The sequence below is a fragment of the Schistocerca americana genome, chromosome 2 (assembly GCF_021461395.2).
Source record: "Schistocerca americana isolate TAMUIC-IGC-003095 chromosome 2, iqSchAmer2.1, whole genome shotgun sequence".
NCBI lineage: Eukaryota > Metazoa > Arthropoda > Insecta > Orthoptera > Acrididae > Schistocerca > Schistocerca americana.
In genome coordinates this window covers 302,348,245-302,360,840 of record NC_060120.1, presented here as the reverse complement: position 1 = coordinate 302,360,840, position 12,596 = coordinate 302,348,245, and the positions used below count along the sequence as shown (strand labels likewise).

The 12,596-nt window shown below is 44.1% G+C and overlaps 1 protein-coding gene across 1 annotated transcript in view; it reads left to right on the top strand.

Annotated features, from left to right (window-relative positions):
* LOC124591186 (ATP-binding cassette sub-family C member 4-like) overlaps positions 1–12,596 on the top strand; it is a 384,591-nt gene that overhangs the window by 202,685 nt on the left and 169,310 nt on the right. The window contains exons 6-7 of the mRNA XM_047131714.1: positions 4–160; positions 9,649–9,787. Of these exons, the coding sequence (XP_046987670.1) occupies positions 4–160; positions 9,649–9,787 (296 nt within the window). The remainder of the gene's footprint in view (positions 1–3; positions 161–9,648; positions 9,788–12,596) is intronic.

Genomic DNA, 12,596 nt, shown 5'->3' with positions numbered 1-12,596 from the left:
CAGACATGACGGCCAGACTGTCCGCCAAGTTCCGCATGGCGACTGCGGGCCTCACGGACGAGAGGATGAAGATGATGAACGAGGTGGTGATGGGCATCCGCGTCATCAAGATGTACGCTTGGGAGAAGCCCTTCGCCAAGCTGGTCGCCCTCGCCCGCAGGTAAAGTACGCTGTAGTTGCTGGTTACCGCTTGCAATACAACTGTGATAAAATTCACATTTGCTTTCCACTATAACAGAAAGACCTCGTGGCTCAGAACGCCACTGACGCTAATATCGAGATGTCGCACGTCCGTAGCTTGGCTGTCGGTATTCTAATACCCAGTGAACGGATTTTTTTTTTTTCTTGCTGACATTTATACACTGCCAAACGAAAAGCGCAAAACACGCAGAAAGAGAGGAGGAAACAAAACTTTACAAGTTCAGTGAGTATGCGAGGATATTTCAGTGACTACAAAATCGAGTCACAATTATAAATAACTTTGCAGTATCAGCTATCTTACCAGTATGACATGCACCCCCTCTGGCTTGGATGTATACACAGATTTGGTTAGGAAGAGCGTCACATAGTCGTTCCATCCACTCTTGAGGTAAGCTAGCACACAAATGTTGTAACTGTCTTTGATATACTGGATACCGGCACTGGGGTGGAGATGACGTCCGAACTAGGCCCACACATGTTCTTCTGCCCTGTCGGGGACAGATCTAGGGACCTTGAAGGGCACGGTAGAGTCTCAACATCACGCAGTCGGTTCGTAGAGTCACGAGCCGTGTGGTGGACAAGCGATATTTGCGGTGATTGGACTGCTGCACTGCTTTGTTGACTATATTTCAATGTAAATGCGTGGAATTTAGCAATTACTGTATCTATCCTTTCAAACAATTTAGAGGCCAAAGAACAGGGCAAAAAGGCAAACTGAGTGTAAAAGGAAGGAACAAGAAAGCAAATAAATAGGTAAGAGAAAGAAGGTTAACGCGGTCGTCGTGACTGTTATAAATCACAACTGCAAATACAGATAAGCGAACTGGGGGAAGAAGATTCTTTGGCTGATTATGGAGCAAAGAGTCGAAAGCAGATTTTCTCGTACGTCATTTCTGACGGGAATAACTGCTGAACAATACAACGGAGTGGTGCAAAATTATCCTGTGTTAGTCCTCAAGTTATACACATCCATTCCGAGACGAATTTAACTTTGTACGAGAGGTTCTCTAGTCCAGCATGCCATGTTTTTTTCAGTGTTTTCCTTATTCTGGTAGCTGTATGGTATGTACTCGGTTTTCGGGTCGCGTCAGTTAAGATAAAACTCCAGAATGAACTTAGAAACACGTCCAACGTCGACTGATATGGTAAGTCGCCACAGTTACTAGTATCTGGAGAATCATTTTAAAGGAGGAATGGTAAACTCTCTTATGATGAGAAGTCGTCTTCTTCTTACATATCCACTGAAAAACGTGAATAATTGTTGTCGAGTTTACTGTTTTGTCAAGTGGCCCTCTTATGGCAAGCGAGAACTTGCTTGACAGCGTTCCGAAAATATTGTCGTAGTTAACAGAAATCTGTCCTGCGTGTTAGCAAAGTTTTCATTTGTTATGCTTCTACGATTTTTGGCTTTAATGCGCAAACGTCGTGTGACGGAAGCACTATCGTATGACAATATACTTCATTGTTTGAGTGCAATACTTTGTTCTGCGAGAAAACCAGAAGTACTAAGGATAGCGTGAAGCGTTAACAGCGGGAAATTCTTATACATTTAAGTTTTTGTATTCTTCACCTGTACCATAAACAACATTATTTCGCTGCTTTGTTGAAACTAAAGAAAATAATTTCCTGGAGGCCGGAAACGAATGTCATAACTATCATTCCAGTATGTGTTCTTCGTTACAACATGCCAGATATTCGATTTGGCTAGAATCCCCTCGTCATGTGTGTCCAAGTCTCTGACAGATGACAACATCTTCACAAAATCGCCTGTGCCGGGTGTCTGTCAATCAAGCTTGTTATATATTACTTGCTATATCGATTACAATTTACGACAGGTGTAAAATAAAAAATGTGACGAAACGACTTCCTCGAGGAATTTGTCAAAGATTAATTTAGATTCTCTGCCTTTTAAAATAAATTTCCACCAAGTTTCGTATGTACTTTTAATGAATATGTTCTGACTGAAATAATCATTTCAAGTACGAAAATGGTAGTTAAGAATTTGTCCCGTTCAAATATGTGTATCGCAGTTCATGTTGAATGAAAGCCCAGTGTCCAACCAGTTGTATCATGATTTATCCTTCAGATTACACGAAAATTAATATTATTTATATTTACACCTATCGACTCTTCAACTGATGTTAGACAGATTCAAACGTTCTTTTTACGTTGGAATTTGAGACCATAACTCGTCGGCTAGCGCCTATCTGCTTGAGGAGTCCGTATTTTTGGAACAGGATACACACACATCACGCCTCTCAGTCAAGGAACTCTCCGCATTGCGGTGACGATTTGCGTAGCACAGACCGTTATTTCTAGTACCAGATTAGCAAATGCGTCACTGCCAGCGCCTTATAAAAGTATACAGCGTATCTTAGATTAAGGAGTAAACAGTTTTTCAAAGAGGACAAGGTTTTGAAAATTGGTGAAACTAATTGGGTCATAATACAAACAACAGAGAAGAAAAATATACTCTTTCAATGACAAGCATAAGTCTACAAGTGGGTACCTGCAGGTTGCACTACGTTGTACTCAGTTCTTCCTAGACATGTCACAGTAGCTGACAAAGAAACTTTGGAGTGCGTGCTCTATCTACACAAAATTGATGGTTAGAAAGACGTCAGCGAATAGCAGAAATGTTACCATGTTTGGCTGGTCAAAAGACGCAGCGTACACGAGGTGACTGATTACTGGGATGTCAAGCAGCTCTGTCAGACATGTATACCGGCAGCAGAGACGGATAATGTGAGGGGAAAATTAGTGCGTGCTAGGAAGGTGGAGAAATGCCCGCCCGGCTAGCCGTGCGATCTAACGCACTGCTTCCCGAGCGGGAAGGCGTGCCGGTCCCCGGAACGAAAACGCCCGGCGGATTAGTGTCGATGTCCAGTGTTACGGCCAGCCTGTGGATGGTTTTTAAGGCGGTTTTCCATCTGCCTCGGCGAATGCTGGCTAGTTCCCCTTATTCCGCCTCAGTTACACTGCTGCGCAAACGCTGTCTCCATGTACGCGTACACCATAATTACTCTCCCACCCTAACATTGGGGTTACACTCGTCTGGAATGAGACGTTCCTGGGGGGGGGGGGGGGGGGGGGGGGGGGTCCAATGGGGGCCGAACCACACAATAACCCTGGGTCCGGTGTAGGGCGTCAGTGGTGTGAGTGGACTGCTGTGGCCTGTTGTGTACCACTGAGGGCTACGGCGGGGACGGAGCCTCTCCGTCGTTTCTAGGTCCACAGTTCAATACATACGTACATACATGGTGGAAAAACATCCCACTAGGAATCGCAGAATGTGTAGAATTAATAATTATAATCGTTTCGGAACTCGGTACAGATTATCGCAAACCTTTAACGACTGAAACTTCCTGGCAGGTTAAAGCTGTATGTCGGACCGAAACTCGAACTCGTGAGTTCCCGAGTTCGAGTCTCGGTCCAGCATACAGTTTTAATCTGCCAGGAAGTTTCATATCAGCGCACACTCCGCTGCAGTGTGAAAATTTCATTCCTTTAACGATTGATTGGTATTTAGGACAACGGTGATTAAAATTCCGGTCGACCCACCCGGATTTTTGATTTCTACTGTTTCCCTAAATTACTTAAAGCAAATGCTGTTATGATTCCTTTGAAAAAGACACAGTAAATTTTATCCACAGCTCCCCACTTATTTTGTCCATTTTGTTTCAGTTCCGTCTGTAATTATGCAGCTATTCTTTGCTTTTCATAAACTATGGAAATAAGTTCTGTGCTCTGATTATTCTAGACCCGCGAGATAACGGAAACACTTATTTACTCATTAAATTACGCTTTGAGTTCTTTGAGGTACACTCCAGCACTTACCGCACTCTTTTGTCAAGCTCAAAGAGGAGGTAATCGTTTTTTTCCTTGAGCTTTTGATCAATAATCATCGTCGCCGGGAAGCAAATTGAAACATTAATTATAATTTACGGTCGTCACCAAGAGTCTTGCGTTATCGCTCAGACTCTATACGCCGGCCGGATTGGCCGAGCGGTTCTAGACGCTACAGTCTGATTTGCCCAGAATCAGTTTCTACGCTGTTCAAATAGCGAAACTTGTCGACAGCTTTCAGCGTCTCATTTCCTGATCTAATTCCGTCAGCATCATCTGATATAATTCGAATACACTGCATTATCCTTGTTTTACTTTTGTTGATGTTCACCGTATAACTTGCTCCGAGATACTATTCATTCGTGGACGAGCGGTTCTGGGCGCTTCAGTCCGGAACCGCGCTGCTGCTACGGTCGCAGATTCGAATCCTGCCTCGGGCATGGATGTATGTGATGTCCGGTTTAAGTAGTACTAAGCCTAGGGGACTGAGGACCTGAGATGTTAAGTCTCATATGCTTAGAGCCATTTGAACTATTCATCCCGTTCAACTGAATCTTCAAATCCTTTCTGTCTGCAAACTTTGAAGTTTTTATTTCTGCTAACTTTGAAGTTTTTATTTGTTTTCCCTGAACCATAATTGCCTTTCCAAAATTATCTTTGGTTTCTTTTACGGCTTACTCTAGGTTGTATTAGATAACTTCTACAACTGACGATCAAAAAGTTTCGCTTCGAAAACCGTATTCCGAAACTGGTACGCCTATCAGTCGAAATTGTGGTGAGCTTCAGGCAATCATCTCACCGTTTCCTGCTGCGTGAAGAAGTCGGTATCCGCCTGCTGCACATCGTCACTGACAGCAATCGTCGAATCCTCAAGGACCGAAGGATTTATAACCGCGCGAGGAGAGATCAGGAGTGCAGGGCGGGTACCCGAGTGTCTCCGTTTTGAGTGGGCGTAAATTCCGCGTTACGGCATTTGCAATATCCGGACGGGCGTTACCATTAAGCAACAACACCCATTGTCTCAGTATTCGGCAGACATGCTGCCCCATACACTTTCTACATTCGCTGATGGATGTCTACCGGTGTTTGTCCTTCGGCATGCAAGATAACTGTAACAGTACGTTGGCTCTGGCAGGAAGCGTTTGGTAGTGAAGTCGCCATAGCTCACGTTTCCGCATTTGCCATACGCATTTTGGAAAGGAACCAATGGTACGCTACTCCCTTGCCTGTCTGTCAGTGCTTACAACACTGCAAAGGAGTCGCGCTACGTTGCATATACGCTGCAGCAACGCCCTCAAACGGGAACTTTTTGATCGCCCATTATACATCTATATGCCTACTCTGCGATTCACACTTAAGTGCTTGACAGATGTTTCATCGATCCACTTCCAGACTATTCTTATACCGTTACGCTCTCGAACAGCACGTAGGAAAAACGATTTCTGTTATTTTATTATCAATTTCACTTCTCTGTGAAAGTCACAAAAATATTTTCACATTCGAAGGAGAAAGTTGACAACTGAAATTTCCTGAAAGTATATGCTTGCAACAGGTAAAGCCTTTGTCTTAATGATTACCACCCCAACTGGCTTATCATACACGTTACACTCTCTTCCGTTTTTTGCGGTAATATAAAAGACGCTGCCTTCCTTTGAACTATTTGAATGTCCTTCGTCAGTTCCGTATGGTAATGATCCCATATCGCGCAGCAATACTCGTACTTCAGAAGTGGACGGCCAAGCGTAGTGTAGGCAGTCTTTTTAGGAGATTTGTTGTACCATCTAAGTTTTCTGCCAATAAAACCTACTCTTTAGTTCGCCTTCTCCACATTTTATATGTGGTTGTTCCCCATCAACACTGGGGATAGATAGGCTGCAACACTGTCTCACTCCTTTTTCATCTACTGGCTGCAATTAATTTCCATTTACTTTTACAATTGCAGTCTTATTTCTATGTAAGTCGTAGGCAGCCTTTCGGTCCCTGTATTTTATCCATGATAATTTTCAAACTTTAAAGACAGTATTCCAGTTAGTTTAATGACAGACTTTGTTTTTAAATTTACAAATATATAAACGTGAATTTGTCTTTCCTCAACCTATCTTTAAAGATAAGGATTTTGCAGTAGCCAAATGTAGACATAATACAGTGTGATCTAGCCATTCGTCATCGATATTTGAAAAGTGTACCGAGGAAAGTTTATAAAAATTTTGTTTCGTGTCCTTGTAAGATTCTGTATGTGCTGTGCATTTTAGTTCGTGTCAAGTATCGTAGAAAATTGACTGTTACTTGCTCCAGATTTGATTTTAGTCCGCAACTATGAAAGGATTGAGAGAGAGCAAAAATGTAACTTCTGTGGACCACAAATATACCACCTGATCAAAAGTGTCTGGACACCCATGCATAATGTGGAATTGACCGCTAGATGTCACGAGAGGACCCGCCAGTGTAGAAGGGGGCGGGGTGTTCCACGTTATCGGTAGAGAAGTAGTGCCAGCAGACTGGAACTTTCAGGAGAGATCAGAGACTCCGAACGTGGACTAGCTATTGGATGTCACCTGAGTAACAAATCCGTCAAGGGCATCTCAACCCTTCTAAAAGTTGACAGCTGCAGGCGTGTCTGTGAAGCAAACACGCGAAGGAACAACAGCTGTAAAATCAAGGCCAGATAGACCTCATGAACTGACGGACAGTATGTGGATGGTGGATGCAAAATATCGCACGAAATTTGGGGGAGAAATCACGCGTGAGTTTCAGAGTGCTGGCAGGAGTTCATCTAGCACAAGGAAAGTGTGTAAGAAGTTAAAAAGAATGCGGTAAACTGGTCGAGCAGCTTCATAGAAGCCACACGTTTCTGTACTCAGTGGTAAGCTACGCTTGAGGTGATGTAAGAAGCGTCGCCACACGCCTGTGGATGCCTGGAGACGAATTATTCGGAGTGATAACTCACGCTATACCCTGTGGCAATACGATGGAAATGTTTGCGCGGAGAACGTTAGCTGTCACATGTGTAATGCCAACAGTGAACTATGAAGTGGTGGTATCACGGTAGGGGGGAGCTTTCGTGGTTTGGATGTGATTTCCTTATCGTGCTTCGGAAAACACTAAATTTGGAAGGATATGAACAGCATTGTGTTTTGCGGACAGTAGAATAATAATTCACAGGCGATAATTGTTTCTGTCAGCATGACAATACATCCTGTTATAAAGCAACATATGAGAGGTAATGATCCGTGGATAATAAAATTCTTGAAATAGACTGGCCTGCCCAGATTCCCAACCTGAACACGATGGAACCCCTTTGGGACGAGGTAGGACGTCGATTTCACTCCAGACAGCAACGTCAAACATCACTACCTTTTCTGGTTTCGGCTCTCGAGGAAGACTGACCTGCCGTTTTTGGAAATTGGAAATTTGTGGCAAGTTCCTATGGGACAAAACTGCTGAGGTCATCGATCCCTAGATTTACACACTACTTAATCTAACTTTAACTTACGCTAAGGACACCATACACACCTGTGCCCGAGGGAGGATTCGAACCTCCGACGGGGGCAGCGGCACGAACCGTGACAGGGCGGTTGAGACCACGCAGCAACCGCGCGTGGTCTGCCGTTTTTCCACAGACACTCAGACACCTCAATAAAAGTCCCCAGCAGCCTTCAAGCCGTCATAAAATCGCAAGGTCGACACACCTCATATTAATGTCCATTAATAGGCGTCCGTATACACTATTGGTCATTAAAATTGCTACACCACGAAGATGACGTGCTACAGACGCGAAATTTAACCGACAGGAAGAAGATGCTGTGATATGCAAATGATTAGCTTTTCAGAGCACTCACACAAGGCTGGCGCCGGTGGCGACACCTACAACGTGCTGACATGAGGAAAGTTTACAACCGATTTCTGATACACAAACAGCAGTTGACCGGCGTTGCCTGGTGAAACGTTGTTGTGATGCCTCGTGTAAGGAGGAGAAATGCGTACCATCACGTTTCCGACTTTGGTAAAGGTCGGATTGTAGCCTATCGCGATTGCGGTTTATCGTATCGCGACATTGGTGCTCGTGTTGGTCGAGATCCAATGACTGTTAGCAGAATATGGAATCGGTGGTTTCAGGAGGGTAATACGGAACGCCGTGCTGGATCCCAACGGCCTCGTCTCACTAGCAGTCGAGATGACAGGCATCCTATCCGCATGGTTGTAACGGATCGTGCAGTCACGTCTCGATCCCTGAGTCAACAGATGGGGACGTTTGCAAGACAACAACCATCTGCACTAACAGTTCGACGACGTTTGCAGTAGCACGGACTATCGGCTCGGAGATCATGGCTGCGGTTACCCTTGACGCTGCATCACAGACAGGAGCGCCTGCGATGGTGTACTCAACGACGAACCTGGGTGCACGAATGGCAAAACATCATTTTTTAGGATGAATCCAGGTTCTGTTTACAACATCATAATGGTCGCATCCGTGTTTGGCGACATCGCGGTGAACGCACATTGGAAGCGTGTATTCGTCATCGCCATACCGGCGTATCACCCGGCGTGATGGTATGGGGTGCCATTGGTTACACGTCTCGGTCACCTCTTGTTCGCATTGACGGCACTTTGAGCAGTGGACGTTACATTTCGGATGTGTTACGACCCATGTCGCTACCCTTCATTCGATCCCTGCGAAACCCTACATTTCAGCAGGATAATGCACGACCGCATGTTGCAGGTCCTGTACGGACCTTTCTGGATACAGAAAATGTTTGACTGCTGCCCTGGCCAGCACAATCTCCAGATCTCTCACCAATTGAAAACATCTGGTCAATGATGGCCGAGCAACTGGCTCGTCACAATATGCCAGTCACTTCTGTTGATGAACTGTCGTATCGTGTTGAAGCTGCATGTGCAGCTGTACCTGTACACACTATCCAAGCTCTGTTTGACTCATTGCCCAGGCGTATCAAGGCCGTTATTACGGCCAGAGGTGGTTGTTCTGGGTACTGATTTCTCAGGATCCATGAACCCAAATTGTGTGAAAATGTAATCACATGTCAGTTCTAGTATAATATATTTATCCAATGAATACCCGTTTATCATCTGCATTTCTTCTTGGTGTAGCAATTTTAATGGCCAGCCGTGTATTTTTGATTACGTACTGTAGTGGCATATCCTCTTACACAGTGTTGAAGGGAATGGTGCTCCAGTTAAGGAGCACTGGCACGAAGACAAACAGTTTGCATTTTCGCGTGTAGAAGGTGTACACAGCGCAGCTCCGCGGTAGCGAACCGGTCTGTTCTGGAAGCGGACCGGCCCTCATCTCGAGGCAAGTGCTTCAATCGAATCGCCTCTGCGCCGACTGCTCTACGTAGTTGTCGGTAACTGCTGCTGCCGGAACCGTAACTCTGGCTGCTTGTGGCTTCGCCGTCGAAGAAGCCAAAACTCTCACGACGCACACGGAGCCTATACTAGCACTGAGTCTCCTCTCGAACAGTAATATGATGGAAAGTTGGCCTTTTGTTCTCGCTCCGGTGCTGCTTCGCGAAAAGCGACACTACCGCGTCGTAGTAGCGAACCCCGGCGATGTTGTGACGTGTCTGTGTTGTGTGGCAGGGCCGAGGTGTCCAAGGTGACGAAGACAGCCTACCTGCGCAGCTTCGTGCTCGCCCTCGAGTTCTTCGTGGACCGGACGGCGCTGTTCGTCTCGCTGCTCACCTGCTGGCTGCTCAACTTCGAGATCACCGCCGATAAGGTAACTCACGTACCGACGAACTTTTCTGTTAGGACCAGCGTAGGAAACGATGCGCACCGCCTTCGAAACGGGGTGAGTATTTCGGCCGAAAGAGCGCCATTCAGGACTGAGCCGTCATGTAAGGCCCCTGTAGGAGGACGGGGAGCACAAATCTACTAACGACCCTTCACACGTTGTGTAGTGATGCTGAATTTATTGTCTGACGCAAGGAACCCAAAATTAAAACAGATGGTAGATGGTAGTTGAGATAAGGAACTATGGTCAGAAATTAATGCTGAGATATTTAGTTGCATAAACAACTTACAATCTGTAATCATAATTAAAGGCATAGAAGCTGTTAAATTGACGGCAGCCAGTCTCAATGCATGTATTTCAAAAGCGCACAATTTTTGCTGTACATTCTCAAATATCCCTTTGTCTCTTTGTAATGAAACAGGAAGCTAGGACTTCAAAAACCAGTTTCTGTTCAATTCCTATTGAGTTTTCATACACGCTCTCTTTCTTAACCTTTATCCCACCGCACGGGAACCGCTGTTTTCATGATTTTTGAAAATTTATTTTTATTTCAACTTCGTGGCCGGATGTCTTTCCTGTCGTCAGTCAGTTTACCTAAAAGAGGACAGTATCTGTCTCTCTATGGCTCACGGATGCTTCGACGTTTGTGTTGTTGTTGTTGTGGTCTTCAGTCCTGAGACTGGTTTGATGCAGCTCTCCATGCTACTCTACCCTGTGCAAGCTTCTTCATCTCCCAGTACCTACTGCAGCCTACATCCTTCTGAATCTGCTTAGTGTATTCATCTCTTGGTCTCCCTCTACGATTTTTACCCTTCACGCTGCCCTCCAATACTAAATTGGTGATCCCTTGATGCCTCAGAACATGTCCTACCAACCGGTCCCTTCTTCTTGTCAAGTTGTGCCACAAACTCCTCTTCTCCCCAATTCTATTCAATACCTCCTCATTAGTTATGTGATCTACCCATCTAATCTTCAGCAGTCTTCTGTAGCACCACATTTTGAAAGCTTCTATTCTCTTCTTGTCCAAACTGTTTATCGTCCATGTTTCACTTCCATACATGGCTACACTCCATACAACTACTTTCAGAAACGACTTCCTGACACTTAAAATCTATACTCGATGATAACAAATTTCTCTTCTTGTTTGTGTTATCGTATCGTATTTCCTAAGCAAGAGGGAGGAGGAGGGAGGGTTAAACTAGGGAACAGCCCGGTATTTGCTTAAAAGAGCATGGAAAACCGCCTAAAATTCACAGTCAGGGTGGTTAGTGTAACAGACTAAGGCTGTTAATACACGGTTCAGATTCGATGCGTGTGTGGGCCACCTGCCTGTGCTGTACGCTACCAAGCAGCGCCTTAAGCTAGACAAGCAGATCTGAGATGTCATACACCAACCGCATAGAAAAAAATCCGCTGCGGACACGTTACTGACGTCTGTATATCGTTTTTTTTCCAGTGTAGCGCCAGTAACTTTCATGTCGAGATATAGGTTTCAAATACGTGGCTCACACACATAACTAATTGAAGATCTCGGGGGGTACCGTATGAAATGCCAATTTCTGACTTTTGGTTCCTTATCTCGAAATACTCAGTTTAGGATTGTCTACTGTCTTAATATAACTCTGACCCTAAATTTTTGAGGTATCTTGTACGTAAAGTCTTCATTGCATTTATTTGGTATACTATATCTATTTAGTATACTATACAAGCTGGAATCCAAACTTTCCAATTGCCCATTTAGAAACTACACGGACCAGAGTCACATACCTTCCTATCATCCGTAGTGTAGAGTCAACTTTACCTCAAAACGGGTGGAATCTAGGTTTATTTCTTTTATTGGTGTCTTATCTTTCGAACAATATTTCCTTGTTGCCTCCAGGTATTGTAATGATCGTTTGCCAATTCATTAAAAATCTGCTTTACAAGTACTGCATTCACTGTTTTCCTATCCGCTGACCGCGAAAGCTGTGAATGTCCTAATTTCTTCCTATTTCAGACCTGTGACAAGTGTTATTAAATACGATTTTTGCCCACCGACTGTTACCAATGTTTGCAGCTATGTAATTCCTGGAAATAATAAAGAAAATATGTGAGTGGATTAGTGTCAGTAGCATCAAGCGAATTCAAGATTGTTTCAACGTAATAGGTGGAGTGATTTGGAGTGCTGCCTTATTTGCATACAGCTGAAATCATTACTTATTTTCAACGTGTAGCGTGAGAACATACATTTGCTGGTGAACATCTGCTGTTGAAACTTAGCATGAGAAAAATGTTTCTTTCCTTTGTAACACAGACATGCTATAACAATTTCGTAACGCAACTCTGAAACGACAAAATTATCTATAATTGGAAGTGCTGATTAATTTACATTGATTTCACTTGAATTTCTATAAATTTTAAGTCAAACAATGTATTTGTGCTTTTCAGATTCACGGTTACTTGACAAGATGCAAGTGAGACGGTGCTTGTCACGTGTATCTCAAATTTAGTAAGGCTATGTGGCGACTTTTTGTAGAAAAATGTCATACATGTCATGGAAAGGTTATCTGCACGTCATACAAATGAATAGTTGAAGTAATATCTTTGTAAAGTGCTACAGAAAAGAAGAAGTGGATTTTCTTGCTAGAAGATGCGACTTATTGCATAGTTGGAAAAAACTATTTGGAAGAGTTTCTGTGAAGATGAGCTCAGAAAATATGTGAAGCGCCTTGTTTGTCTTTTATGGTTAACAAGTCGTTGTACTTGAGAGTTGCAGATGTGTTGTGACATCGAACGTCGAAGTGTCAGAGTTGTG